The sequence below is a fragment of the Notechis scutatus genome, chromosome 1 (assembly GCF_049901735.1).
Source record: "Notechis scutatus isolate UNSWTSFEM ecotype Mainland chromosome 1, rNotScu1.2, whole genome shotgun sequence".
Taxonomy (NCBI): Eukaryota; Metazoa; Chordata; class Lepidosauria; order Squamata; family Elapidae; genus Notechis; species Notechis scutatus.
The window spans coordinates 45,563,916-45,589,420 of NC_142009.1; the positions used below are offsets into that span (position 1 = coordinate 45,563,916).

At 36.0% G+C, this 25,505-nt stretch overlaps 1 protein-coding gene across 2 annotated transcripts in view; it reads left to right on the top strand.

Moving 5' to 3' along the window:
- The first annotated feature begins 514 nt into the window (after positions 1-514).
- Positions 515-25,505, top strand: part of THADA (THADA armadillo repeat containing) — a 116,855-nt gene continuing 91,864 nt past the window's right edge. The window contains exons 1-18 of one of the 2 annotated variants that reach the window (XM_026683399.2): positions 515-635; positions 5,477-5,573; positions 6,197-6,291; positions 7,553-7,683; positions 8,537-8,685; positions 8,777-8,809; positions 9,757-9,802; positions 11,361-11,551; positions 12,890-12,984; positions 13,610-13,830; positions 15,952-16,643; positions 17,305-17,456; positions 17,540-17,695; positions 17,868-17,990; positions 21,290-21,413; positions 22,938-23,089; positions 23,336-23,549; positions 24,472-24,601. In XM_026683399.2, the coding sequence (XP_026539184.2) occupies positions 5,498-5,573; positions 6,197-6,291; positions 7,553-7,683; positions 8,537-8,685; positions 8,777-8,809; positions 9,757-9,802; positions 11,361-11,551; positions 12,890-12,984; positions 13,610-13,830; positions 15,952-16,643; positions 17,305-17,456; positions 17,540-17,695; positions 17,868-17,990; positions 21,290-21,413; positions 22,938-23,089; positions 23,336-23,549; positions 24,472-24,601 (2,780 nt within the window). In that variant the 5' untranslated portion in view covers positions 515-635; positions 5,477-5,497. Of the gene's footprint in view, positions 636-5,476; positions 5,574-6,196; positions 6,292-7,552; positions 7,684-8,536; positions 8,686-8,776; positions 8,810-9,756; positions 9,803-11,360; positions 11,552-12,889; positions 12,985-13,609; positions 13,831-15,951; positions 16,644-17,304; positions 17,457-17,539; positions 17,696-17,867; positions 17,991-21,289; positions 21,414-22,937; positions 23,090-23,335; positions 23,550-24,471; positions 24,602-25,505 lie in introns of those variants that run through there. The other variant, XM_087962937.1, reaches the window with a different exon arrangement.

Below are 25,505 nucleotides of genomic sequence, written 5' to 3' on the forward strand. Positions count from 1 at the left end.
GAAGAAGCTTCTTGGATGAGAAGTGTCTTCAAAGGAAAACGAGAAATTCCAGTTGCCCCTCGAAAAAGCACCTTTAGGACAACCGTTACCTGGAGGACTGAGAATCTCCATAGACATTTTCTTGCAGATGTTTCAAGATCCAAACGAGGTAACACTATCAGTGACTAGTAGTAATGATGTTACCTCGTGTGGATCATGAAACATCTGCAAGAAAACAACTAAGCCCAGACAAGATCAAGGACCCCTCAATATTCTAGAACTGGCATCCCACTGAGATTTATTGGTGTGGGGGGGTTGGATAGGCAAGCGGTGGACAAACAAAGCAATTTCCGTCGGCAATGGCCGGCCAATCCCACCCCTTCTTCGAATCCCTACCGCGAGAGCCGATCGCTCTCTTTCCTGATTGGCCGGTGAAGCCGTCAGAGAGCCGTGGAGGCTGGACACAACAGAAGAGTCGCGTGGCTCGTACGGCGTTCGACCCCGCCCTTTCTCGTCTCAAGCAAAAGACGTAGCCGGGTAGGCCTGCTCGTTCTTCAGCCGCGCCCGTGCTCCGCCCTTTTCGGCGGAGAGGCGGAGTTAGTAACCGGCTGTAGGGGGAGAGGCGGAAGAAAGTCCCGGCAAGGCCTCTCTGGAGGGTAAGTGTTGGGGACGCTTGCTGAGTGTAAAAACGCGGTGTGAGCAAAGCCATGTCTTTCCTTCATATCGGTCTGTGTGTTCTCAGCGAGTGTCTGCATGATGACTCTGCGCCGCGAAATAACTCATTACGAGGAAGCATGTGAGGTTCTCGAGTTCTGGATCAGTGAAGCGTGCTAACTGTGCCTGGCTGAAACAGGTTGCCTGAACGTTACCTTTGCTTTTGGCAGAGTCAAGTGTACGACGGAGTGCGGGGCTCTTTCGCCGTTAGATCTGTAGCTCCAGGACATCTTTGGACATCTGGATCCAATACACCGTCAACAAAAAAATAAATAAATGCTGGCAGATTTGAAGCCACGAGGCGTAAATGAGCGCTGTCCTTTTCGGGATAATGTAGCACACAAACCATAATAAAATATTTACTTGCAAAAGAAACTATGAGGTTTCTGATAAACTAGTGTAAGAAATAACAACAAAAAGGGTTTTTTTTTTAATGGAAAAAAGGGGCTTCTAACACAACCTGCCCACACCATATCTCAAACCTATAAGAATGGGATCAGAAAGACTTTAGAATGAATTTTTGTCTTATACTGAATGCCAGAAATATCAAATCCGTTTAAAACAATTGGAAAACAGGTGAACTGCTTAATTTCTACTTTGCATCTGGCGTTTTTGCAAAGGGAAAAAGTGACCCAACTTGTCAGAAACGATGCCATTTGGGGAGGGGGTTTGAGCAGAAAAGAAATGTAGCTCAAAATAAGCAGATAAGTCGTGAGAGAGCTCCAAGTTGCTTTGAATAAATTCGAATTGCCCGGGCTGGATTACATCCAGAGGTGCTAGACCAATTGATGGATATGATCTTGAAAATTGCTATTGTAATCTTTCAGAACTCCTGAATTAGAGGGAAAGTGTCAGAACATTGAAGGGCTAACTTTGTTCTATTTGCTCAAAAACAGAGGAAAGAAGTAAAATCAGGGAACTAATCAGCTGTACACCAATACATGGGACAATGCTAGGAAAAATAAACAGCACGATTGGGTTACCTGTGAAGAGAGCTTACCCATTGTGTATAATGACAGCCTTTTGAGTTTTCTAATGCATGATCCCTTCCCATTTGTTTGCAAAAACAACAACAATGGGGGGGGGTGTTCCTTTTTGAATGCCTAGACTCCCTTTGATATTGTGTGAGGTCAAAGTACCCACAATGGAGGAATGGTTGGTGAAGATGATAGAATTAGTAGAAATGGCAACATTGACTGGTTTCATGAGGGAAAGGACATTAACCTCATTTATTAGTGACTGGAAACCCCTCATAGACTTTTTGCTGAAGAAGGAAGAAAATGAACTTGTGATTAATGGATTTGACTATTAGAAAGGAAAACTATGGAAAAAAGGAAGTTATGACAATCTTAGGGGTAAAATATAAATCCATTTAAAACCACTGTTAAAAAGATCAGTAGCCATTTCTTCACAATCTTTTATTCTCCTTTCTTTCTTGTTTTCTTTGTTCCTTTCTAAAAATTGTTTACTGCTGAAAATTCTTTAATAAAATTATTTTTAAAAGTAATTTGATACTTAAAAAACAATATATAGAGAGGTCAATGTAGCTTCAATAACCCAAGTAAAATCCCAACAGGACAAAAAATTCCTGACAGGGTTACTCTGCCTGATGAAATTTAAAGGGCAAGAGTGAAGCTAAATTAATCCTGAATGAATTGGAAGGCAAGTTCTTGTTCTGCAAATATAAGGTAAGCTAAATTTTACCTGGGAGTTATAGTAGAACACTAAAATTAAATCCAGAAGAAGTATGTGCTTCTTGTAAAACAAATTTAAAAATTAATGAACATGACTGAAGCATTTAGATAAATTTGGATGTCGGATGATGGGACTCCCAGGTCAGGTTATTTTTCTGGTTACTGGAGAAACTAGAACTAGAGATGACGATAGAGATTTTCCTTATTGTTTTAAAAAGTATCCTACAACAAGCATACAGTGTTCCACTAATATTCTCTCTTCCCGCATATTTCTGCTATACCTGCAATACAAATAATCCTTGACTTACCACCACAATTGAGCCCAGAATTTATGTTGCTAAGACACATGTGTTAAATGAGTTTTGCCCCATTTTATGACTTTTCTTGTCACAGTTGTTAAGTAAAACACTGCAGTTGTTAAGTTAGTAACATGGTTGTTAAATGAATCTGGCTTCCCCATTGACTTGACTTGTCAGAAGGTCACAAAACATAATCACATGATCTCAGGACACTGCATTTATCATAAATATGAATCAGTTGACAAGCATCTAAACCAGAGGTGGTATTCAGCAGGTTCTGACCAGTTCTGAAGAACCGGAAGTGGAAATTTTGAGTAGTTAGGAGAACCAGCAAATACCACCTCTGACTGGAGATTGTACAGTAGCCTTCCCCTGCCGCGCCCACCAAGCCATGCCCACAGAACCGGTAGTAAAAAAAATTGAATTCCACCACTGATCTAAATGTGACCGTGGGGATGCTACATTGGTTGTAAGTGTGAAAACTGATCATAAGTCATTTTTTTCCTATGCTGTTGTAATTTTGAACGGTCACTAAATGAACTATTGTAAGTCAAGGACTACCTGTATTTGTGTTATTATTTGCAACCAAGATTCTAATTCCACCCTCTTAAGGTTGGAGGCTTTAGCATTGTACAAACAAGTATTGAATGTTTGTCAGACTCTTTATTATCTGTCTGAAACTCAGCATATTTATTTTTCCAAATCAAATTCTCACAATAACAAATTTTATTATGAAGGAAGGGATGGAATTACAATAATCTATATTTACATACAGTAAACCCAAAATATGTTGGGCTGGAGTCTCCTAATTTTCTTTTTATTGCCTTTTTATGAACTTGCCAACTGTTTACAAAATCATTTTCTGAATGGCTACATTGAAACAGATAGTTACAGCTAACTTTCTCAAATGATTGCATGAAATATTTTCAAAGCTTTTTTGTCTCTTGGCTTGTCATATCCTACTTCTAAGATTTGCTTTATTTCATATATCCCTGGAGAGAAGTTGTCAGCTGCTAGTCAACATGATGCCTTGCCAACATTTTTTGTTTAGTGTTAATCTTTGTTTATAGGCAGCGGGAAGTGCTGGTGTTGCCTTTGCTGAGCTATGCAGTCATCAGACATGATATTCTTCTGATTAAAATCGGAATTCCGATTTTTTTGGGAATCGCCCCCCCCTTTCCCCCCTTCTTCTCCTCCTTCCCCTCCCCTCGGAGGCCCCGAGTCAGGAGTTGCTACCGCCGGCGCGGCTCTGCATGGCTCCAGTCCCGCGTTGCCTCAGGAAGGGAAAGGCAAAAAGGAAGAGCCGCGGTGGCGCTTTGCAACGGCAGCAGCGGCTCCTGGTTTTGCCTTTCCCTTCCCGAGGCAACGCGGGACTGGAGCCGCGCGGAGTCGCGCTGGCGGTAGCAACTCCTGACAGCCCCAGCTGGATACCTGAGCGGAGCCCGGGTGGGCGGTGCGAGCGGAGCCCGGGCGGGCGGTGCGAGCGGAGGCTGCTGAGCGGCAGGAAAAGGGAGCTGGGCAGCGATTTCTTGGCGCGCGGTGGGGGGGGTCTCTTTTGGCCGGCCCCGATTTTTTTTTCAGAGGGGAATATCATGCCTGAGTCATGCAATGTCACGCTGTATACCTGTTTCACTTAGTGATGGAAACTCTGGTCCCAATTATTCCCATTAAATGAGTACTATGTTTATATCAAGTGATAGCCTTAACGTCATGAAACAGGAAGAAATAGTAATGGTAGAACTGTTGAGGTAATTCCCCGTTAGGAGAATGAGCGCATACAGGGAGACGTATTTGAGAGAAGTGTTTGAATAATACACACACAGCACACAGATACACTGTACAGTAAATGTAGGGTTTTACTTTCAATAAAGGTTTAAGCAAAGTTCAAAACAAGCAGTCCAAAGTCATTCACAGGTTAAATCAGTCAGTTTTCAGTCCAGGGATAATCCAATAACAAAGTCCAGTGTCAAAAACAGTTTAGTATCAGACTTACATCAAATCCCGGAATAGCAGTCAATTATGAGGAACGGCAAAACTCTCCAACAGAAAGAAACAGAGATACACTCACACTCTCTTCTGAGACTAAGAATAAACAACCCAGGATTCTGGCTCCATCTTATGGCAGTTTGAGAAACCACACCCAATTACACTTTTGCATTTTCTTAAAGATACAGTTTTAAAATGTCTATCCTGGTTTATATATTTCCAACCCAAATACCTGTTAGGTGACTTATATTCCTAACAAGAACCAAAGGTAGAACCAAGGTAGAAATGAAATGCTATGGCATAAATCAGAAAACATACTTCCAAACAATGTACATAGAGAAATAAAACATGATTATGTATAGGCTTTCATTCTAGCGGAAACTTTTTAATAAGTGCTTATTAACACTTATTAACAAGTTTCCGCTAGAATGAAAGCCTATACATAATCATGTTTTATTTCTCTAAAAAATAGATAGTCTGTATTGATTAGTTTTGTTGCTATATTGCTCAGGTGGATTTACACTCAGGGAAATGTTTCAGAAGTAAGATGCTGATGTCCTCATCTGGAGTCTTGACTTTAAATTTCTGACTGCTGGACTTTTGTGGATTTTTCTTGATTGAGTTTGTGTATTTCAGGTGAAATAGTTGCTAATAAAGTCTGAATGAAAATCTTGCCTAACCTTTTTCTCCAGAGTGTATAGAAATAAGGTAAACAAAGTACAAGTCTGAATTAAACAGACCTCATTTTTAAATTTTGGATTTAAAACAGTGTTCTAATATATCAAATATATTATTCTTTAATAGGTAATTCTTTAATCTACCAAAATGGCTTTAAAGAAGAAGAAAGAAATTCAGGTTGAAAGCCTTGTTCTTGAATACCAACAGCTTGAAAGACTTCGCTGTAAGTATAATTAAGTTGCTTAATTTGTCTCTGTAGATATATTTTAGTGGTGCGATAATGCTTTTTTAAAACTAATTTCCCTTGAGGGTACATTTTGAATTAAAGACAAGAGTATCAGCCCTTTCATGTCTACATATATACTTTTTTTCTACCTGAATGTGAAAAAAATGTTTTTCCTCAGTGAAAAGCAAATTAGAGAAATTACAATTTGATGTTAAAAAAATTGTTCTATATTAAAGATGTGCTTGAAATGTCCTTCCGACTTTCTGGTTTTCTGAAGTAAGTTGGTCATTCAGCTTTGAATGGGCTATTTATATTAGTAATGATCAAGTCCTATTGTCTTGTACTTAAGATCTATTTCTTAAGGATAATATTTGGGCAACCAATTCTGATATGTCTGAATTGAAGTGCTGTTTGCAGACATCCTCAACATTAACAGGTGTAATTAGTTTAATTAGGTGGGTTTATTCTCAAGAAAATGTTCAGGAAAATAAGGCGATAAAAGGTGTACTGTGTGAAAGGAGCCCTGTATAAGGGAGGAGTAGGCAATAGCTTTTGTCATGTGAACTATTGGACTATTAAATATTGGACTATTAAAACATTTTTGCTTCTTAAATGTGCAGCTGTTGCAGACGTTGAAGGACAAAACCTGGCTTCTCTATTATTACGGTGTGCACAGTTGACGGATGGCATTCAGCAAATTAATTTGATCAAACAGGTTTGATTTTAGTTATACTAGTAAAAATGGTCGTATGGGTTTGAGTCAAGTGGTTAACAGTATGGTTGGTTCTGTTTCCTTGGTGGAGAGGATATGATTAGTGGTAGTATTCTACCGGTTTGGCCCGGTTCTGGCATACCAGTAGCGCCAAAGATCAGCTGGCAGAAAACTGGTTCGCTACGAGTCTCTTCAATGCTCTGCAGTTGGGCCCACACACCTGTCCCTGCTCCTAGGTCCTTTTTAACCTCTCAGCTGTTTGGCGTGGGAGAGCGAATTGCTGTGCTAAACAGCTGAGAGACGCAGTAGCTTAGTTTTTACTGCTTTAACGTGTGTGCAAAGCACATGTTTGGTGTGCATGTGCATGCAAGTCGTGTGAATTGTGTGATTCCCCCCCCTGCAGCCTCACCCACCAAGCCACACCCACAGAACCAGTGGTGGGAACTTTTGAATCCCACCACTGGATATGATGTATTTTAATACTTTGCTGTGAACTGCCTAGGATGTGACATAGACAGCCATATAAGGCAAGTAAGTAAGTAAATTATTTTCTATTCTGGTTAGCAGCTAGTTTCACATGACAGGTATTTCATATAATTACCTATATGCCTGAAAATGCAGGGCATTTGATTCATGAATTGCAAGAATAAAAGTCAAGAAGGAGCAGTATTTCATCTTTAAGATTATCCAAATTCATCTTTTCACTTTCCAGATTGTTGGAAATTAGCTCCATGTTGAAATTGTTGCTTCAGCAAAGTTAAAGGATATCTAGTTAGGAAAGGCTGATAATGATGAATAGCAAAATCAAATTTGCATGAATTTTAGTGGATGGGTGGAAAAGATGAAACTAGTAAGAAACAGAAGGTTATTTCCCTGCTTGGAAGTACTCTGATATAAGTGTTAAATTAATATTAAGAATGTAAAAAGTAAAATATTACATCCTGAGCTAAAATATTCAATAAAGATTAAGAATGTTCAATGGTATCTAAGATGTTGGGAGACAAATGGAAATTTATGCAAATGGGATTAGAAATAAATATTCTGAAAGTAAGCTGATTTGTTAGAACAGTGACCTGGAGTATCCATACTCTTATATTTTGTTGCAGGTTATGTTTCTATTATACTTTAGGTTATACATACTGTGCTTCTTACTGACATTTGTATAAACCTGATTATGCACAATTCACAGTCACCTATGTATCTTTTAGTCTGTTTGTTTGAAAAAAAATGCAAGTTATATTCTTTATTTTTTTGTCATCTGTAGATTGTGCCTTTACTGGAAAAGATGGACTCCGAGCCTTCATATAATAACATGGTTAAAAGTTGTTTAGATATTTTGGGGATAATGTTCTTATCTCTGGATATAAAGAACCCTTTGAAAAAAGTTTTAGCAAGGTACTAGTCAAATGTTATACTAAGAAAGTGCTTAATGTTTCTTTGATAGTCTTCAGGGGAACATGGATATTGAGAAAATGAGTGATACAAATGGTAGTGATGACATAAAAGATTTGTTATGAGATATACATTTTAGAAATGGTTAAAATATTAAACAGTCACATTCATTCAGTCAGTAATGTTCTCCTAAGTATTCTTGACTTTATAATCCTATTCTTTACTTTCAGTCTTTACTGACATGTATTGAAATGTACTCACTAAATCTTAAAAGATAGAGATATTATGTGTGGTATAGTAATATAAAAGCTTAGTTAAAGAATTTTGTGATATCCAGCAAATTATGAATGAAGACAAACATATGTGTCCCAGGATAATGTTGCAGGATCCAATCTGGGTCGGTCACTAGGAGCAGAAGTTTTGTCTTCTGAGCTTTCAGACTCGTGCTGGAGCCCATCTTCAGGGAACTTCTCTCTGGCTAGCAAATTGCTTGCCTTCAGATAAATTGCTGATTGTATTTCCAAATCCTGTAATATTTACATTTTTGGGGAAAGTGTAATGAACTGTGGAATTTCAGATATGCAAGACAATAAACATTTTGCTGTGAGCAATTGTCTGTCTCTTTCTTACAATCCATTCTCTCTTCTTCCAGAAATAATGAAATGTTTAACTGAAGATCTGCTTGTTCTATAGATGTTCCATTTTCCTTTGATTTCTTTTGAAGCCTCATGTCAAAATGAATACAACAGAATAGTGTTGAAGAGATTGTGGCTCAAGAAGATTCATTTGTATGGTTTTTAACTTAAATCTTTTTAGTATTTACATTTTAATTTGGCAATGCTTTTTTTCCCTACAGTTGCTTGAATGACCTTCCAGAACTGCTTATAGCAGAAGCTACAGACAGTTTTGTTGTCTGCCTCAAAGAAGAATTAGCAACTACAAATTTCTCCCACATTAGAAAAACTATAGATAATCTTGCTTCTTGTGTGGAACTTATAAATATAGGTATGGTTCATTTTTAAAATATGTTATACATTAAAAATAAAATTTTTGATTAGTCAGATAAGATGCTAAAATATATACTTGAATTTTTCAGGTAAATCAAGCGTGACTATCCTATTCAAAGAAGGTAAATGCTTTGTACCTCTTCTTAGGTTGGAATGTTAATGAGAGAAGAGATGAAAATGTTTCATATCAGTCTCTATAGGAAGCATTTTTCTGTTGCTTTTATAATTAAAAACATTTTCTGTATCTTGAGATATTACAATTTTTAAATAGAGACAGGTTCTTGACTGGAAGGGTTTCCTTTCTGAAAATCGGCTGGCTGTGTTGCTTTAGCCAGTTCTAGAGCTCTCAAATTCTGTAGGGAGGCTCAGGTGGGGATTGTGGGTGGAAAGAAAAGACATAGAAGAGGAAATTCTAGACCTATGTCTGCTTGTATAACATTGGATTTTATCTCTTCAATAATGGGTAGATTTATAATAGCAGGCAGTCTTTCAGATATTCAGATGTTGTATAATTGCTCCACTACAGCTAGTCCTTGCTTAATAATCATTTATTCAATGACTGTTCAATGTTAAGATGGCACTAAGAAAAGACACTTATGACCAGTCTTCAAAATTATGGCTGTTGCAGTAACTCTAGTCACATGGTCATGATTTGGGCACTTGGGAACCAGCACACATTTACATGATTGCAACATCCCACATTCACATGATCACCTTTTACAGGCTTCACAGCTGGCTTCCAACAAGGAAAGCCAATGAGAAGCTGGCAGAAGTTGCAAATCATGATCACATGATGTTACACTTAATGAACTGCAATGATTTGCATAACCGCTGAAGGTGGAACTGATGTTGTAAGTTGGTACAGTCCTGTGATTATTTTCCATGACTGTGCTGCATAGCAACAGAGTTCCAGGTCCCAATTGCAAATGAGGATTATCTGTATATACACAGTACTTGAGCAATGAGTTCAATATGGATATTACAGTTGAAAATTAAGGATTAGGATGTTGAAAGCACTCTCAATTCTGAATTCTAATTTATGTATATATATTTAACTTTATTTCCATAGCTCTTCAATTTTTGTTGAAATCTGTGCTTAAAATAGAAGAAAATTGGTAAGTGCCAGTACTCAAGATACAATGTGGAGAGAGTGTGAAAAATGTAAAATGCAAACTTAATTTGGGAGAACACCTTTCAGCTTTAAAAAAATATTCTTAAGGCCAATGACCTGAAATAATCTGGCATTTAGATACAATATATTCCTCAAGTTAAAATTGTGCTTTGTTTGGTTTAGTGATATAAAGTTTATCAAAACAGTTTTGAAATTTAAGTGATAACATTTCTGAATTCTGGTACTCCATCACTTTAGACATTCTGCATATTCTTCCCAACAATTTAGGACTTTTATTCAAGGTTGGGAAAGTTTCTTCACCTTGGAACTTTGCAAAAATATAATGTTGGATTGAATGTCAATGCTGAACATGGCAGTTAAGACTTTTATTTTATTTTATATACTTCAATTATGTAATATTCAAATTCCTATCTTTTAAAGTCTTAATTTTTTTGCAACAGTTATATTTTAATCTCAGTCTAGTAAGTTCTAGTAACACACTATAATTTGGAAGTTCTGTTGCAATCTTGGAAGTTCTATTATATTTTTATATTAATGGAATAAATAAGCATTTAAACTGATTTATGGGAGGAAATCATTTGTTGTTGGGAAGCACCCAGTCTGCCAGAGAGGAGGGATCAAGCACAGAGCTAGTCTAGCATCAATGCACAATTGTAATACGGGAAAGGAAATCATCCTTTTCTGAATTCCTTGGAGCTTATCTAATTGTTCCAGAGCTGACAGACTGGAGAGATTCCTGTATTATAACAGAACATAATAAATCAGTTAGCTTGATTGTGTGTGATACTCCGTTAAGTTTCAGCCTTTCTTTTGGGGCTGATTACTCCTGTTAACAGCAAATAATTGCTTTCATTCATTCAAAAGTTTTCTTTTATTGTATAGAGCTATGGGTAGACAACATTTGCCAAATCAATATATATGTTTAATCAGAACATAAGTACCATATCAATATATAATTGTTTTTAATTTTAAGAATTTTAAGAAACTTTAAAAAACTGTAAAACACAATGTTCATGAAATATACAAAAAGAGCTTCACAATATTTGTAATGTGTTCTTATTGATTAATTTAAATTTGTAATGTACATATATGAATCTCTATTCATTGGACTAGATGCATACATATATATGTCTAGATGTGCACATATACATATGTGCGCATATAGATATTGTTATGATATATTGTTAGGAATGATTATCCTATATAGCACCTACCTGCTTAGATTAATTTTTGGAGCGCAGTTCAGAAAATGATGCAGAGCAGTGAGTGAAAATATATTAGGATCTTTTTAGTGGCAATGTCTGCATTCTAAAAACATTTTTCAAGATTAATACATTATTAGTGGCATTCATACTAATTTTTAAAACATGGAGCTATATCTAGATAACTACTCAAAAGTATTTGAAAGATTTTTTTTATCATAAAAGGAAGATTTCTCCCTGCCATTTCATGTATGCTCCCAAAATCTACTTTCATGGTTAAAAGATCCCTTCACAAGCAGATTTGAAACAGTAATTTGTCTTATTTATATCTTTTTAAAGGAAATTCAGTGGAAATCACATTGCTCAAACTCGGCTGATGCATGATTTGCTTATGGGAATTAAAGTTTCCATGACATTGATCCAAAAAGTTCTGGAAAATATACAGGAATGTTTTTGGAAAAATTTGGATTCTCCCATTTGGCAATGTATGTGTGGACTTCTGAACTGCTTTATATGCTGCTTAAATAATGGTAAATAGTGCTAATAGTTTAAATTTTTAATTTTTTCTCCAACAGTTTATTTCAAAAGAGAGAGAAAGCTAAATTAAGGAATAAGAATCTTTATATTAAAACAATGTCACTCTTTCTTTTTTTTCTTTTTTTAATTTGGATTGGATTTAAAAATTTCTATGAATGCAATTCTGCTTCCAAAATGGATACAGGTATATCTTGCTTACCAACTACCTTTTAAGTGGTTGTTCAAAATTATAATGATTATAACAAAAACAGCTTTGAAACCAAACTTCATAATAAGCAGAATTGGAGAATGTAGTCGTAAAATTGCACATTGCTGTCATGTGATGTCTCATTTAACGACCACTGTGATTGCTTAACAATAGAAGTGGAAGTGATGTCATAAGTCTGGCACTGCAGCACTTAGTGACAGAATTGCCAGTCTGAATTGGTGATCAGTAAATAAGGAGTACTTGTAATTATTTCCTCCAGCTTATGTAACACCCTGTGAAAATCTGCTCTGTTTTTGGTTGTTTGCCAACCAACAGAGATGTAAAGTGGTAGGTATCAAGTTGAATGTATGAATGATATGGAGCAGCACAAAAGGTGGTTTGGGAATTTGCAGGAGAACAAGTAGTTGTTAAAAAATTCTACTCATGGAAAGGTTACTTTTTGTCCTAGTTGGTATTCAATCAAGGGTAATATTAATGGCTTGGTTCATGTATTTTATATATATATATATATATATATATATATATATATATATATATATATATATATATATATATATATATATATATATATATATATATATTATAATGGTTTACTGAAGGAAACACAATTATATGTGTTCTCTACAATTACAAATTTGACCATGATTTCTACAACATGTCAAACTACAAACAAATAATAATAATCTGGCATAATTTTATGGACAATTGACTCTTCTGTTCGTTGATAATTGTGACCCGCCAGCAGCCAACACAGCTGGCAGCAGATTTGGTCAGTGGGGAAGTTGGGGAGGAACATGGGCCAGTCCTGGAGTTTGGGGAAGGCTCTGATGAGTGCTCTACGTTGGAGGCAGAGATGGGACTAGGGCCGCCTGTCAGCTGCCTTCGGAGTCGGACATCAATGAAGCAGAAGAGCCTGTTCCCAGTGTGCGAATGCACAGAGCTTCCAGAAGAAGGGAACAACTAAGGAGCAAGGGTTGACTTGGAGTAAAGCCACAGGTGGATGGTGAACGCCCCCTTCCATAGGGAATAAAAGAGGAGCAAAAGGGAAGTGGGGTTCAGAAAAGCAGAATGGTGCTCAAGTACTTTGCCATTTATAATTCTAGTATTATTTTCTTTTATTTAGAAGACCTTCTACAAACTGTCCAGACTTCAGCGGGATTGGCTGCTGTTCTTTTTATTAAGACAATGTTTCAACCTGTTGAGAGGTTGCCTTGTTTGGTTAGTGTGTTTCTTCTGAAAAAAGTAAAAATATGTATAAATATAACTTTGAATGCCTATTTGAAACATTAAGCTAATTTAAGAAAGAGAAGTAACTGAAAGAGTAGCCGTTTCAAGTTTCATGTTTTATGTAAATTCTATCAGAGGAAATATTGCCACTTTACAGTGCAATAAAATAATATTTAACTATAAGCAACTTTGGGACAAGATAATATTTACTTGGAAGTTAATCACGTTGAATTCACAGGGTCAATTATTAGGTGATTTTTAAAAGATTTCAACTATAATCTTGGTCCTACAGATTTACTCAACCTATAGATTTGAATTTTTGACTATGAGTAAATGCAGACCTATATGGGTTTGGGGATAGCCTATAATGCATGTGTTTGGTTGGTAAAATGGAGATAAATAGCAATCCTAAATACTATATAGAACAGGACAGCTTTGGAAACATACAGTACATACTATTAGAAGTTTAGCTTTCATAATTTCCATTCAGTGTCGGCTATAAAAGAAATAACCATTGTGTTTTTACTGTTTTATTGTAACTTTTTGCCTTTCAGCGATCTAGTAGTAAACCATACTTTTTGAGTTTTTTCTCTTATATTACATTGCTTTTTTGCAGATCAGTGATTTGATTTGTGGCTTATTAAACTGTTCTGATGTGCCAAAGTGGTTTGTGGACAGCTGTGGTGGTCTCTGTACTGCTGAACTTTCTGACTCTGTCCTCCTTTTTCTTTGCCATGGAGCACTTGCTATGCTAAATTGGAAAGATCACAGCATGGGAGAGAATGCAGAGAAACTACTCTTGGATATAGCCTCTGTTTTGTTGACCTTAAGCACACGGTAAAATCTGTTTTTTATTTTTTATAGTTTAATAATATAAATGAAACTCAGATTCTTGATTGACAAGGCTCAACTTGAGCTATGAATCCCATGTACATTGAAATACAACTTTAAATAAACTGCTCAAAAAAATAAAGGGAACACAAAAATAAGACACCCTAGATCTGAATGAATGAAATATTCTTATTAAATACTTTGTTCATTACATAGTTGAATGTGCTGACAACAAAATCACACAAAAATTATCAATGGAAATCAAATTTAGCAACCCATGGAGGTCTGGATTTGGAGTTACACTCAAAATTAAAGTGGAAAAAAACACTACAGGCTGATCCAACTTTGATGTAATGTCCTTAAGACAAGTCAAAATGAGGCTCAGTAGTGTGTGTGGTCTCCACGTGCCTGTATGACCTCCCTACAATGCCTGACATCCGTCACTTCATCCTGACACTCTCAATCAATTCACCTCATAAAATAGTTATTGTAGAGCAAGTAGGCAGATGTATTAGTTATAAATGTCTCTCCATGGCTACAGTCTTGTGTCTGCTTAGCTGGAACTAAGCACTGTTAACTTCATCGGAAAATGGTTCTGTCTAAAACAATGAGGCTGATTTCGCCTATTGTTTTCTTTTCTACCACGTTCTTTTCTACAGGATTCCCTAATCTTCTGAGGTATTTTAGACAGGTGGAGGGTAAGGGAGGGGATAGGGAGAGCTGTATCTATGCATTCATATTTTTCATTAAGAGCTATGCACAATTAAATACCCCAGTCATGATAGAACTTGTAGAAAAGAGACTTGCATAAGCATTTTTAAATTTCATCTTCAGCCAGAGTTGAACTTGATACTAGTCTGAAATCAATCTGAAGTTATTTTTAGACTGGATAGTTTGCTAAACTGGGAGAATTTTAGAAATATGTGGAATCATTTGCTAAAGGGAAACCTTAGAAAAATATATACACCATTTATTATATTTTTAAAACATATTTGTCCTGATTGTCTGTTAGAAAAGCTGTCAGAATATGGGCATCCACAATGGGGGTATGTGAGGGGGTCATTTGCTCTTCCAGGTTTCAGCTCTTATTTTTAAGAAGTGCTGAATTCTAATCCTAGGCAAGATATGAAGGTAGCAAAGGGTAGGTTATGTCAATAAAGCAGTATTGCAGTATGATGCAATTTCCTTCCAGATGAATTTTTAAATGGAAATGTGAGTGGGCAGACAGGTTAATGCTGACTGCTAACAAAACAATACATTATGGACTTGGAGAATTTTGTTTATGTATATACAACATTAAGCAAAATAAACTTTGCATTTTTGTTTATTTCTGGAGGAGCCCTTTTTCACATTTGAAGCTGGGTTCTGCAGTAGTGACCAAGAGTGTCTTCATAGAATCACCCAGGCATTGTAATGCCATAAAAACTGTCTTCGTTACTGTTACATGAGCACAGTGATATTGGATTTTTATAGAAAATATGTACTTGGTCAGAAGTTATTTTTTCCTCAACCTGTGTAAAGGACTTTATGGTGAATATTCCAAAGTTTCTTTCGTTTCACCTATAGAACATAAAATGGTTGGCACTGTATAGTTAAATGAAATCAGGAAGTATTTTCATTAGTTTTATTTATTATCTTTTACTTTGTAGTGGCACTTAAGATGGTTCAACAATAGTTCGAATTCCCTTTTTTTGACTTATGAGCACCTTTACTAACTTATTTTAAGCATCATTTTGTTTTCCTTTATCCAGTCTATATAAGATACCAGGCATTGTTTTTGGGTTTTTAACAATGTAAATTTGATTCACATCTCTTACAGTTTTCCCTACCACTTAGAAATATTTCTGCATCAAAAGAGCAGCTTGCATATATTCTAAAATATATAGCCCAGAAAGAAAAAGAAATTGTGAAGAAAAAAGAGATCAGACATTGAGCACGGCTAAAAATAATTGAAGTATGAATAAATAGTTTATGATAAATCAAGAGCATTCAAATAAATGTAAATAAGAGGTGGAATAAGGAAGAAAAAATATATCTGAGACATTTTGCACACACTTAAGCATTAATATTCAATTTGTTTTAAAATATTCTCATCTATTTTTATCTACTTTACTCTGTTTCTCCAAGATTAAAAGAATCTGTAATGGCAGCATCTCTATCCAGAATTCTAGCTATTTGGACCAGTGTAGCAATGGATTGTCTTCAATCAAGTTCTAGAGATCTGAAGTTCAATCTCCATGGAAACTCAGAAACTATTGGTAAAATGTTGGATTATGTGTATGCACATTGGGAACATCCACTAGATGCAGTTAGGCACCAGACCAAGCTAATATTTAAAAATCTTCTTCAAATACATCAGACTGCTGTGAAAGAATCCATAATAAAGCCAGACCCTTTCTTCTCAGAATTAACTGAAAGTCTGCTAGGTTTAGAATGGCATGTTAAAGGCAAATACTCATCACTTGGATATCTTGTGGAGTGTATTGGCATTGACAGTCTTTTGGAAATTGACAGAACAATTCCTGTACAAATCTTGGCTGTAATGAATGATCAGTCTTTTGCACCTTATGCAAGTGATTTATTGGAAATCATGTTTGTGAATCACAAGAGGCATCTTATATCCACTTTGGAAAGAAGTACTTGGATTGATAGTTGGCATGAGACATGGGTTTCTCCTCTGCTTTTGATTTTATGTGATGGAAATCCAGAACAAGCCACCTACGTAACAGATTATTACTTACCAAAATTGCTAAAATGTAGCCCAGAAAGTTTGAACTACATGATTAAAATCCTTCAGATTTCAACAGAATCTAACGTTGGTAAGATTTTTTATCTTATACTTAATGTATTGTAGTGTAAGATATGCATAAATGGGCCGAGTTTGTGGGTGATGGTGTTGTTTATTTATTTTTAAATGAATTTGTTTGGGGAAAGATAGAATTCCAAGTTCTCAGTTACTTAAAGGATAAGTAAAGATGGCTCTTCATGACTGGGAACATACTTTAGAATTTCTATTCTGAAGCCTTCTTTCAATTAATAATACAAATTTTAATTATTTATTATTACAAACTAAGTAAAGTTGGTCATTTCCTCCTTGTATTAGTTTTCTTCATAAACATTAAAGGTAACCATTTCCCCCCCAGTTTTAATTTCTACCACAAAAGGTCACCTTTTTATTGAAAGTTTGGCTTTCATTTTATGAAGGACTTTCATATTATTTCATATAATGTTTTCTAGTCATTAGCCATGTCATTGGTCAAGTTCAAGCTGTTCCTTTCCAACAATGTTTTTATGTTTATATGGCCTTAATATTTAAATGCCGTGATAATGGTTGTAATATGGAGTTATATCTGTGTGTATCATAAATATCAAGCTACACTAATCTGTTTGGTGGATATGATTTTATGGGCATGTTGAGCTGAGAAGGTAATGAGTGACTAACCACTATTTTGTTAATTAGAATTTATGTATTTTATTAAGGATCTTTCAAAACCAGAGGAGCTCTTGGAGCCCTGATGGCATGCTTGAGAACAGCCAGGGCTCATGGACACTTGCAATTTGCAGTCATAATACAAGATGGCCTTGTGCCTGTGAACTGTATAAAACAAGGTTTGGTTCACCAACACGATGAGGTACATGTCTCAATGTTTTAAAACGTTCGAGTAAGTATTTCAGAGAGAAGCCAAGTAATTAAAACTTGCTTCTAATTTTAAAGGTCCGAATAGATGCCTTGGGTTTACTGTGTGAAAGTCACCGCAGCACTGAAGTAATTTCCATAGAAGAAATGCAACTGATACAGTTTTTTATTAGCTACAACTTGAACAACCAATCAGCAGCAGTGAGGCAGCAGATTTGTTCCTTACTGAAAAAGGTAATTTCAAAACATGAATGTAAAACGTACCCTTGTTTCTCAAAGTGCTGTAAGGAAATACAATACAATTTAAATTTCATGAAGTCTTTATGGAGTTTTTAAATATGTAAGTTAATTTGTGCCATTTTTAAATCTTTTCAATTGAATTCTATTTTGCTCTTTTTTAAAAAAGCTCTTCTGCCGTATATATGAAAGCTCCCAGACAATTCATAAAATGCAGCAGTTGAAGTCTAAACAAGGTCCAATTAATCAGTCACATATATGGGATCCATTTACAACTTTGCAACAGTATAAGGTAGGTTTGTAAATTGCTGTAATCTAAAACATTAATATTTTTGTGTAAATTTCAAATAATTCAGTAACTACAGAAGAGGAAAGTAAAATAAGCAGTTATTTTCTGTGATTTATAAAATTAAGGTATGAGAAAAAAGTCATGTGAAATTACCTTACTCTAACATAAGGAGGTGAATTTAATTCAATATTGATTATGCTTGCCTTTTAAAATATTTCATAATATGTTATAAGCTGGGTCTTATGCAACATCTACAAAACTAACGAATCTGGCATTCTTCTTAGGAAAAAAAAAGAGCTTTCATAGGCCTGAAGAGACAGGGTAGAATCAGTCAATTATATTGCTGAGGTAGATTTGAACCATTAGGCAATGTGTATTATGTGCAAATTGAAAAGTATATAATTTTTTGTCTATGAATGTGAATTTTAGCAAGTTTTTAATGTTCATTTTTATTGCTGGAAAGTGATTAATTTTTGTACTATTTTCTTGAAATGAAATCTGGCTGCTCACAGCTGAAATAAAGATTGGCACTTATAGAATATACACATAATGCAGAACAGGCAGTCAGCTTATTATTTGTGCTGTAGTATAGAAACCTCTATGGTGCATGCAAACTGAAGCTTTATTTAGTAGCAGCTCCCCAAAAAATCACTAAATTATAAAACTTTAAAAGGCAAAAATAGATGTGTAATATACCATCCAAAATATTTGGGTATGTTCTAGTATAAAGCATGTACCGTTGATCTGAGAAAATAATTCAACAAGAAATGTGCTTCTGTGTCAGGACCAACTGTTAGTACAAGTAAAAAGAAAGGAACTGACTACAGGTGACAACTGAACATTATGATAGCCTCAGTAAAGCACTTCTGGCTACTGTAAAAAGTTGCAGAAGCTCCTCCCCATTCAGCCACGTGACCACATTTTGGGCATTTGTTGAACTGGCTTGCATATACTATCAATTGCAAAGCGCCCTATGATTATGTGATTGCTGTTTGCCATCCTCTATGCCGGTTTCCGTAGAAAATCAAAGGGAAAAGCTGGCAGGGAAGGTCTCAGGTGAAGGGAGGGCAGGACAGAGGGAAGGTGAAAGCAACCTCTCAAAGGCTTTTTCCTCCATGTATGGAGGGAGGCTGAAATCCTTTGGTGGTCTGCAGGAACATTTGAGAGCGAAAGAGCTGAAGCAGGCAGCCTTTTCATTCTGTCCATTTAATGACCCGGCAGATCACTTAATGATTGCAACCAATAATGTTGGGATTGTTGTTGGGTGAAGGAGTCATGTGGCTGTTTCACTTAACAACCACTTTATTCAACAGCCAAGATTCCAGTTCCAATTTTGGCTGTAAGTCGCAGAGTCCCTGTAGTTGCTGCAATTTCATATTTGCTTCTCTGTTTATTCAGGCTATTTGAAAAGAGAACAAAATATATAGGTACTCCATATAGATGGCTAATTTGAGTGAATGGATTTCAAAATCAGTTTTGCAAAATTTACCTTTATATTGAGCAGGAATTTTCATGTCAGTTTTCCTAAATGGGTGAAGACTAAGAAAGAATTAATCTTTCTAATTCTTAAGCTTTCTTAGTTAGCTAGTTCTAAAATCAAGATTTAAACAATCCATCTTTCCAAGATTGGGTAGAACTTTCAGGTTATCAGAATGGGACAGCTGAGTAGAGAAGCTAATTTTAGATCAGTAAAGGTTAAAATGTATAAGCTGTAGTGTATTGCTGAGTTCGTACAACATACTTATTATGTTAATGGTGAGAGCAGCATTTTATTAGCAGCTAATCTACGGTAGCTACTACTAGACTAGGAAAAGAATGGTCAGACTATCTTCCCCAAGGCACACATTGTTGTGAGAACTTGAAATCAGCTGTGGGATTGTTTCCAAGATACATCCACTTATTCCTCCCCCCAAAAAGTGAGGGAGTTGTAAAATTCTTAAAAGAGTAGGGCACTGCACTGAAGAACTTACATAATTTGGCAGCTGCAGAACATACCTCTCAAACTCTGAAGGGATAGGATGCCTTGACTGTGCCTACTGTTACCTGCTTTGCCAGTGGACTTGATGAAGCCTTGTCCACATTCTGCTCGCACAAAGGGCTGATAAGAGAACCATGAAAAACTCATGGATGATTTGTATTCCCCAGAATGTCAGACCTTGTCCTAGTTATTGCGTTATAGGATCAGAGGACGAGGAGGGATGATTTGGTTGATGTGTAGGTGAACCAGGACATTAAGAATTTTTCAAGCATTGATTTCAAAAATATGGTGTTATTTGGCGCAAGCAAGCAGATAACAGATAATCAGAGTTGGAAGGGATCTTATAGGTCATCTAGTCCAACCCCTGCACAAGTGGGAGACCCTACACCATTTCTAACAAATGGCAGTCCAATCTCTTCTTGAAAGTCTCAAGTGATGGCACTCCCACAACTTCCGAGGGCAAGCTGTTCCATTGGTTGATTGTTCTCACTGTCAGAAAGTTTCTCCTTATTTCCAGGTTAAATCTCTCCATGTTCAGTTTCCATCCATTATTCCTTGTCTGGCCTTCAGGTGCTTTAGAAAATAGCTTGAATCCTTCCCCTCTCTGTGGCAACCCCTCAAATATTGGAAGACCACTGTCATGTCTCCCCTGGTCCTTCTCTTCACCAGACTAGCCAAGCCCAGTTCCTTCAACCGTTCTTCATATGCCTTAGTCTCCAGTCCCCTAATCATCCTGGTTGCTCTTCTCTGCACTTTTTCTAGAGTCTCAACATCTTTTTTATAATGTGGTGACCAAAACTGGATGCAGTACTCTAGGTGTGGTCTTAATAAGGCTTTATAGAGTGGTATTAGTACCTCACTTATCTTGATTGTATCCCTCTGTTAATGCAATTTAGGATTGCATTAGCTTTTTTGGCTGCTGCTGCACACTGCTGGCTCATATTTATCTGGTTGTCCAAGCAGTTCCATTCATGAATAGCCACAGCTGAAACTTTATTGTTTGTCACCTGTGTTACAATAACCTCAGCAGAATATAAATATAAAAAAGGTTAAAAAAAGAATCTCAGCAGACTGCTTGTCTTCTCCTGGGAACATCCAGATTAAGACTTCATGAAATTTTTGGGGAGGTCATGCTTATGCCATTTGCAGTTCTACAATGACTCCAATTTCAGCTCACTTGGCCCCTCTCTCCAGTATCTTGACATTTTCCCCATAATAATCTATGTATATGCATAGATTTAAAAAATGTACTCCTCTTTCCAAAGAAAAATTGTATTTGATCATTATCGCAGGTGAAAATGTGTAATTACTGTTTTATCTTTAGGATTTCATCTCTTCCATCTGCAGTATACTTTTTGAATCCTTGTTTCCTGGCTCATCCCATTCAAGCAGATTTACTGCACTGACCCTTTTGGGAACAATAGCTGACTTATTTCCTAATTCAGAAGGTAGGTTACCTTCAAGAACCGAATTATATTAAATTGATTTTCCAGGAGATACTAAAGTTAATGTAACAGTTTTAAAAAATTGTTAAAGGATATGAACATTTTTATATTAGGTGATAAGAACTGATATAATGATATAATGTTACCATTTGCAATTATTAACATGTTGGAGGGTCCCTTCCCTAAGGAGCATAGCTGCTATGGTTTAAGTTGCCCTTTTATATGCTCAAAATGAAGACTACTTTAATAAGAAATATATCTGAGAAAGAAGCTCTTGTTTATTTTATGGTTCTCTTTTTGACTTGACATGCTTCAATTAGAGAAGCAAAGTGCATGCTGAGATCCATTCAGAACAAGGAGTCTATAATTTCCCACTAAAGTACGGTATATGGGTTGTCATCGGCTTACATCCATTCATTCAGTGACCGTTCAAACTCCAGCAGTGCTGAAAAAAAAAGGATGTACAATCAGCCTTTGAAGTTCAGTTATTACAGCATGTGATCATGATTCAGGTAGCCTCATGCCCAGATCACAATTATGATTTTGCAGAGAGGCGCAGACACATGAGATAGCCATTTGTGGCCTTCCCTATAAACCTTTGAGATGGTTCGAGAGAGGAGTGAAAGAATCCATTTATGCCAAAGTAGAAATCGTCCCCTCAGTTAAGTGGAGGTCTCAGACACAATCTTTCCCCCCTTTTTGATGCTGCACATGCATCAGTTGCCAGGAAGATAAAGACCACTTCACAGGCTTACCAGGGAGGCCGCATTTAATGACCCACCTAGGAGAAATGATTTAGGAGCAACTACCCTTAATGACTCACCTAATGAACTTATTCAAATTAGTTGAGAAATGAAAACCACCCTGGAGGCTATGTATGGATTCCCCTAACCAATTTACACAGACTGAAGAAACTACTTGGATAATCAGCAAACAAACCAAAAAGAAAAGTCTCGTTGCCATGACTCAACCTCTAGACCAAGGATCTTCAAACTTGACAGCTTTAAGACTTGTGGACTTCAACTCCCAGAATTCCTGAGCTAACATGACTGGAGGAGGAATTCTGGGAGTTGAAGTCCACAAGTCTTAAAGCTGTCAAGTTTGAAGACCCCTGCTCTAGACAAGTCTAGCTGGATGCCTGATAACCTTCACTGACAGCTTAGTTTTATGCTTTTCCTTAACTACTAGTTAGGCATTTACCTGGGAGAGGAAAACAGATGGCTTCTGCAATAAATACAGATTGATTTCAGTATCAGCAGCTGATATAAAAAAAATTATCTGAACATGCAAATCTGAATGTGCATATAGTATAGAATAGAATAGAGTAGAATAGAATAGAATAGAATAGAATAGAATAGAATAGAATAGAATTCTTTATTGGCCAAGTGTGATTGGACGCACAAGGAGTCTGTCTTTGGTGCATATGCTCTCAGTGTATTAGAAGGGATATTGCTTGTGATTGATGGTTGTTTTTTTCTAGCCATGCTCCAAATCAGCTGTCTTTGTAAATATTTCCATTTTTAATAGGCCAAAGTCAAGAGTTATTCCAAATAGCCCAAGAAGTTGATTGTTCTCGTGCTGAAAGTTTGTTGCACTGTTTCGCCAGCACTTTTGAGGAAGTAAAGACCTTGGCATTTGATCTTCTAATGAAACTTCATCCTTTCTTGCCTTATTTTCAGGTACAGCCACAGCTTACAGATTTATTATTTATTATTATGACATTTATATGATCACCTAACTCACGCATGGTGACTAGATATTGACAATTTCAAAATTACCACACATAAATTTCTCTAGCACTGATTAGATATTAATTAACTATGCTAATCATAAGCCAATATTTCTGCTTGGATATCCCAATGACTGAGCATGTTTGAACCCATCAGCTAACATTTAAAACTTTGTTTTTTTCCTACATATTTCAGGATCCTGAAAAACTGCAACCATTGTTTCAGGTAGCTATGCAGCTCAGTCGAAGTTCCAAGCCATATGACTGCGTGACTGCTTCCTATTTACTGAACTTCTTAATACATCAGAAAGGATTGTTGAATATTTGTTCAGAAAGTTATCAACCTCTGGGCATGTTTCAGCCAAATGAAGATCTACCTGCTGACTCATTAGAGAAGAACACTTTATCTGGTCATTATTTTACATTCTGAAGTTTAAAATTTCCATTCTGTGTTGAAAGATGATGCCATTATGTCCAGAAAAAGCTTTCATTTTCAGATGTAATAGCTATCTGTTTTAATCTAAACTTTATGTTTTCAATCTTGGGTAACAATTAGTTCATGTACTGACCACTTAAAAGTTTTCTGTATTGGCTTTTTTGAAATTTTTATTGACCTGGGAATTTTCTTTGAAACTTATAAGACATAAAAATATCTGCAACAATCTGTCTCTCTAATTCTCTAGGCTTCATAACTAGCCTGATATCATGTGTGCCATTTTACATATTTTGACTTTGAAAAACTGCCATAGCAAATTTCATTGATTTTACTGACATATTGCCTTGCACAACATGCATCTTTAATCTTTTTTCATTTTTATTTTCTGTCTGTATACACTCTAGCCAATCTATATAATATTAAAACCACTGATTCCTGTAACCTATAATTGGACAAATCAGTGTACCATAGGGCAAAACTTTTTAAACCAAGGTACCTCAAATGGGCTATTTTACAGAATGCGTCTGTGACTCCCAACAGAATTTAAATTTGTCAAATTTTATGAAATATTTTATGACATAAACATCATAAAACAGATTATGGCATAATACAAAATGTAATAAAATATTTCATGTGCTGATGTTTGTACTATATTGCTCAGCATGGGCTATTTTCAAGGCAGATACATCTCTGAATGAATCTCAGCTTTTCTAGTGAAGGCAGTACATTAGAAGTCTGTCATTGTAGACCCAAAACTAGACCACTTTATAAGTGGCTGTAACATCAACTTGTTGCTTTTTTTGTGATTTGCTTATATGTTTAATATAAAACCAGGATTTGGTAAGGAATGGTATTTGCAAAGACTTATACCCTTCTGTCTTTTTATTTACATATAGTTATCAAGTACTTATTGGAAAATCTTGTAAGAGAAATATTGCAAGCCGAAAAGTCTTTACTTCACGCAGCTGCTTCATTCCCAATGTATGGCAGAGTACACTGTATAACTGGGGCTTTGTGTCAATTAAAGTGAGTAATATTGAATATTGATGTGAATTGCAATGACTTTCATTGATTTCTTTGTTGCTGTAGAGTAAGCTGAAGGAGTACTTGGTCTTGAAATAGTGGGCTGGCAATTGTCCTTGAAAAAGTAGGGGGAATCAAAACAAATGCTTCATGAAATTAAATTTTAATTAGAATGTAAGTCCGTTTCATTCGTGTAATTATTTTCCACATGTTATGTACCTTTCTGCCACAATAAGTAAAGTTTGTTAGCAAAACTTGTGTGCAGATCTAGAATTTGTAGGGCCTGCATAGCCTCCCAGTGTATCCTGTTTATTAGTTTGCTTGGGCAAGCTAATAAAAATATGCTCTTAATTTGAACTCAGATATGCTCTTGAGTTGAGCTCAGTTCCATTGAGTACGTGATTTTTATGGCAACACTGTGCAAATAGTTTACATTAACTTCTGAAGTGCTTTCCAATTTTCCAGTTGAGATTACAGCCTGGATTCCATGGTGTTCTTGTATCAAAGGTATAAGCAGACCTAACTACATGTATCTTTTGAAGAATATTCTATGTTGCTTTGTCAGTGAAAAACAGTTGCTCCTAATCAGATTAATCCTGTTGTACAGCAGGATGTAATCACTAGTTTCAATACTGCCAGATGGAAATTTTGATGAAGGATGGAAATGTTTTACTAAGAGGAAAAGTTTAGATTGTACTTCAGACAACAAGACATCTTGAATAGATACTGAGAAGTATCCTTTTCAATATATCACTCTGTGTGTTTGGGATTCCAGTGATGCATTTATTTATATATCCTCCTTCATTGAGAAGAAATATGACATGTAATACATTATAAAAATAATCTTGCATGCAGTAACATAATTCTGTAGTTTTAAGCTGTAATTTTTATGTGATGAGTTTATATT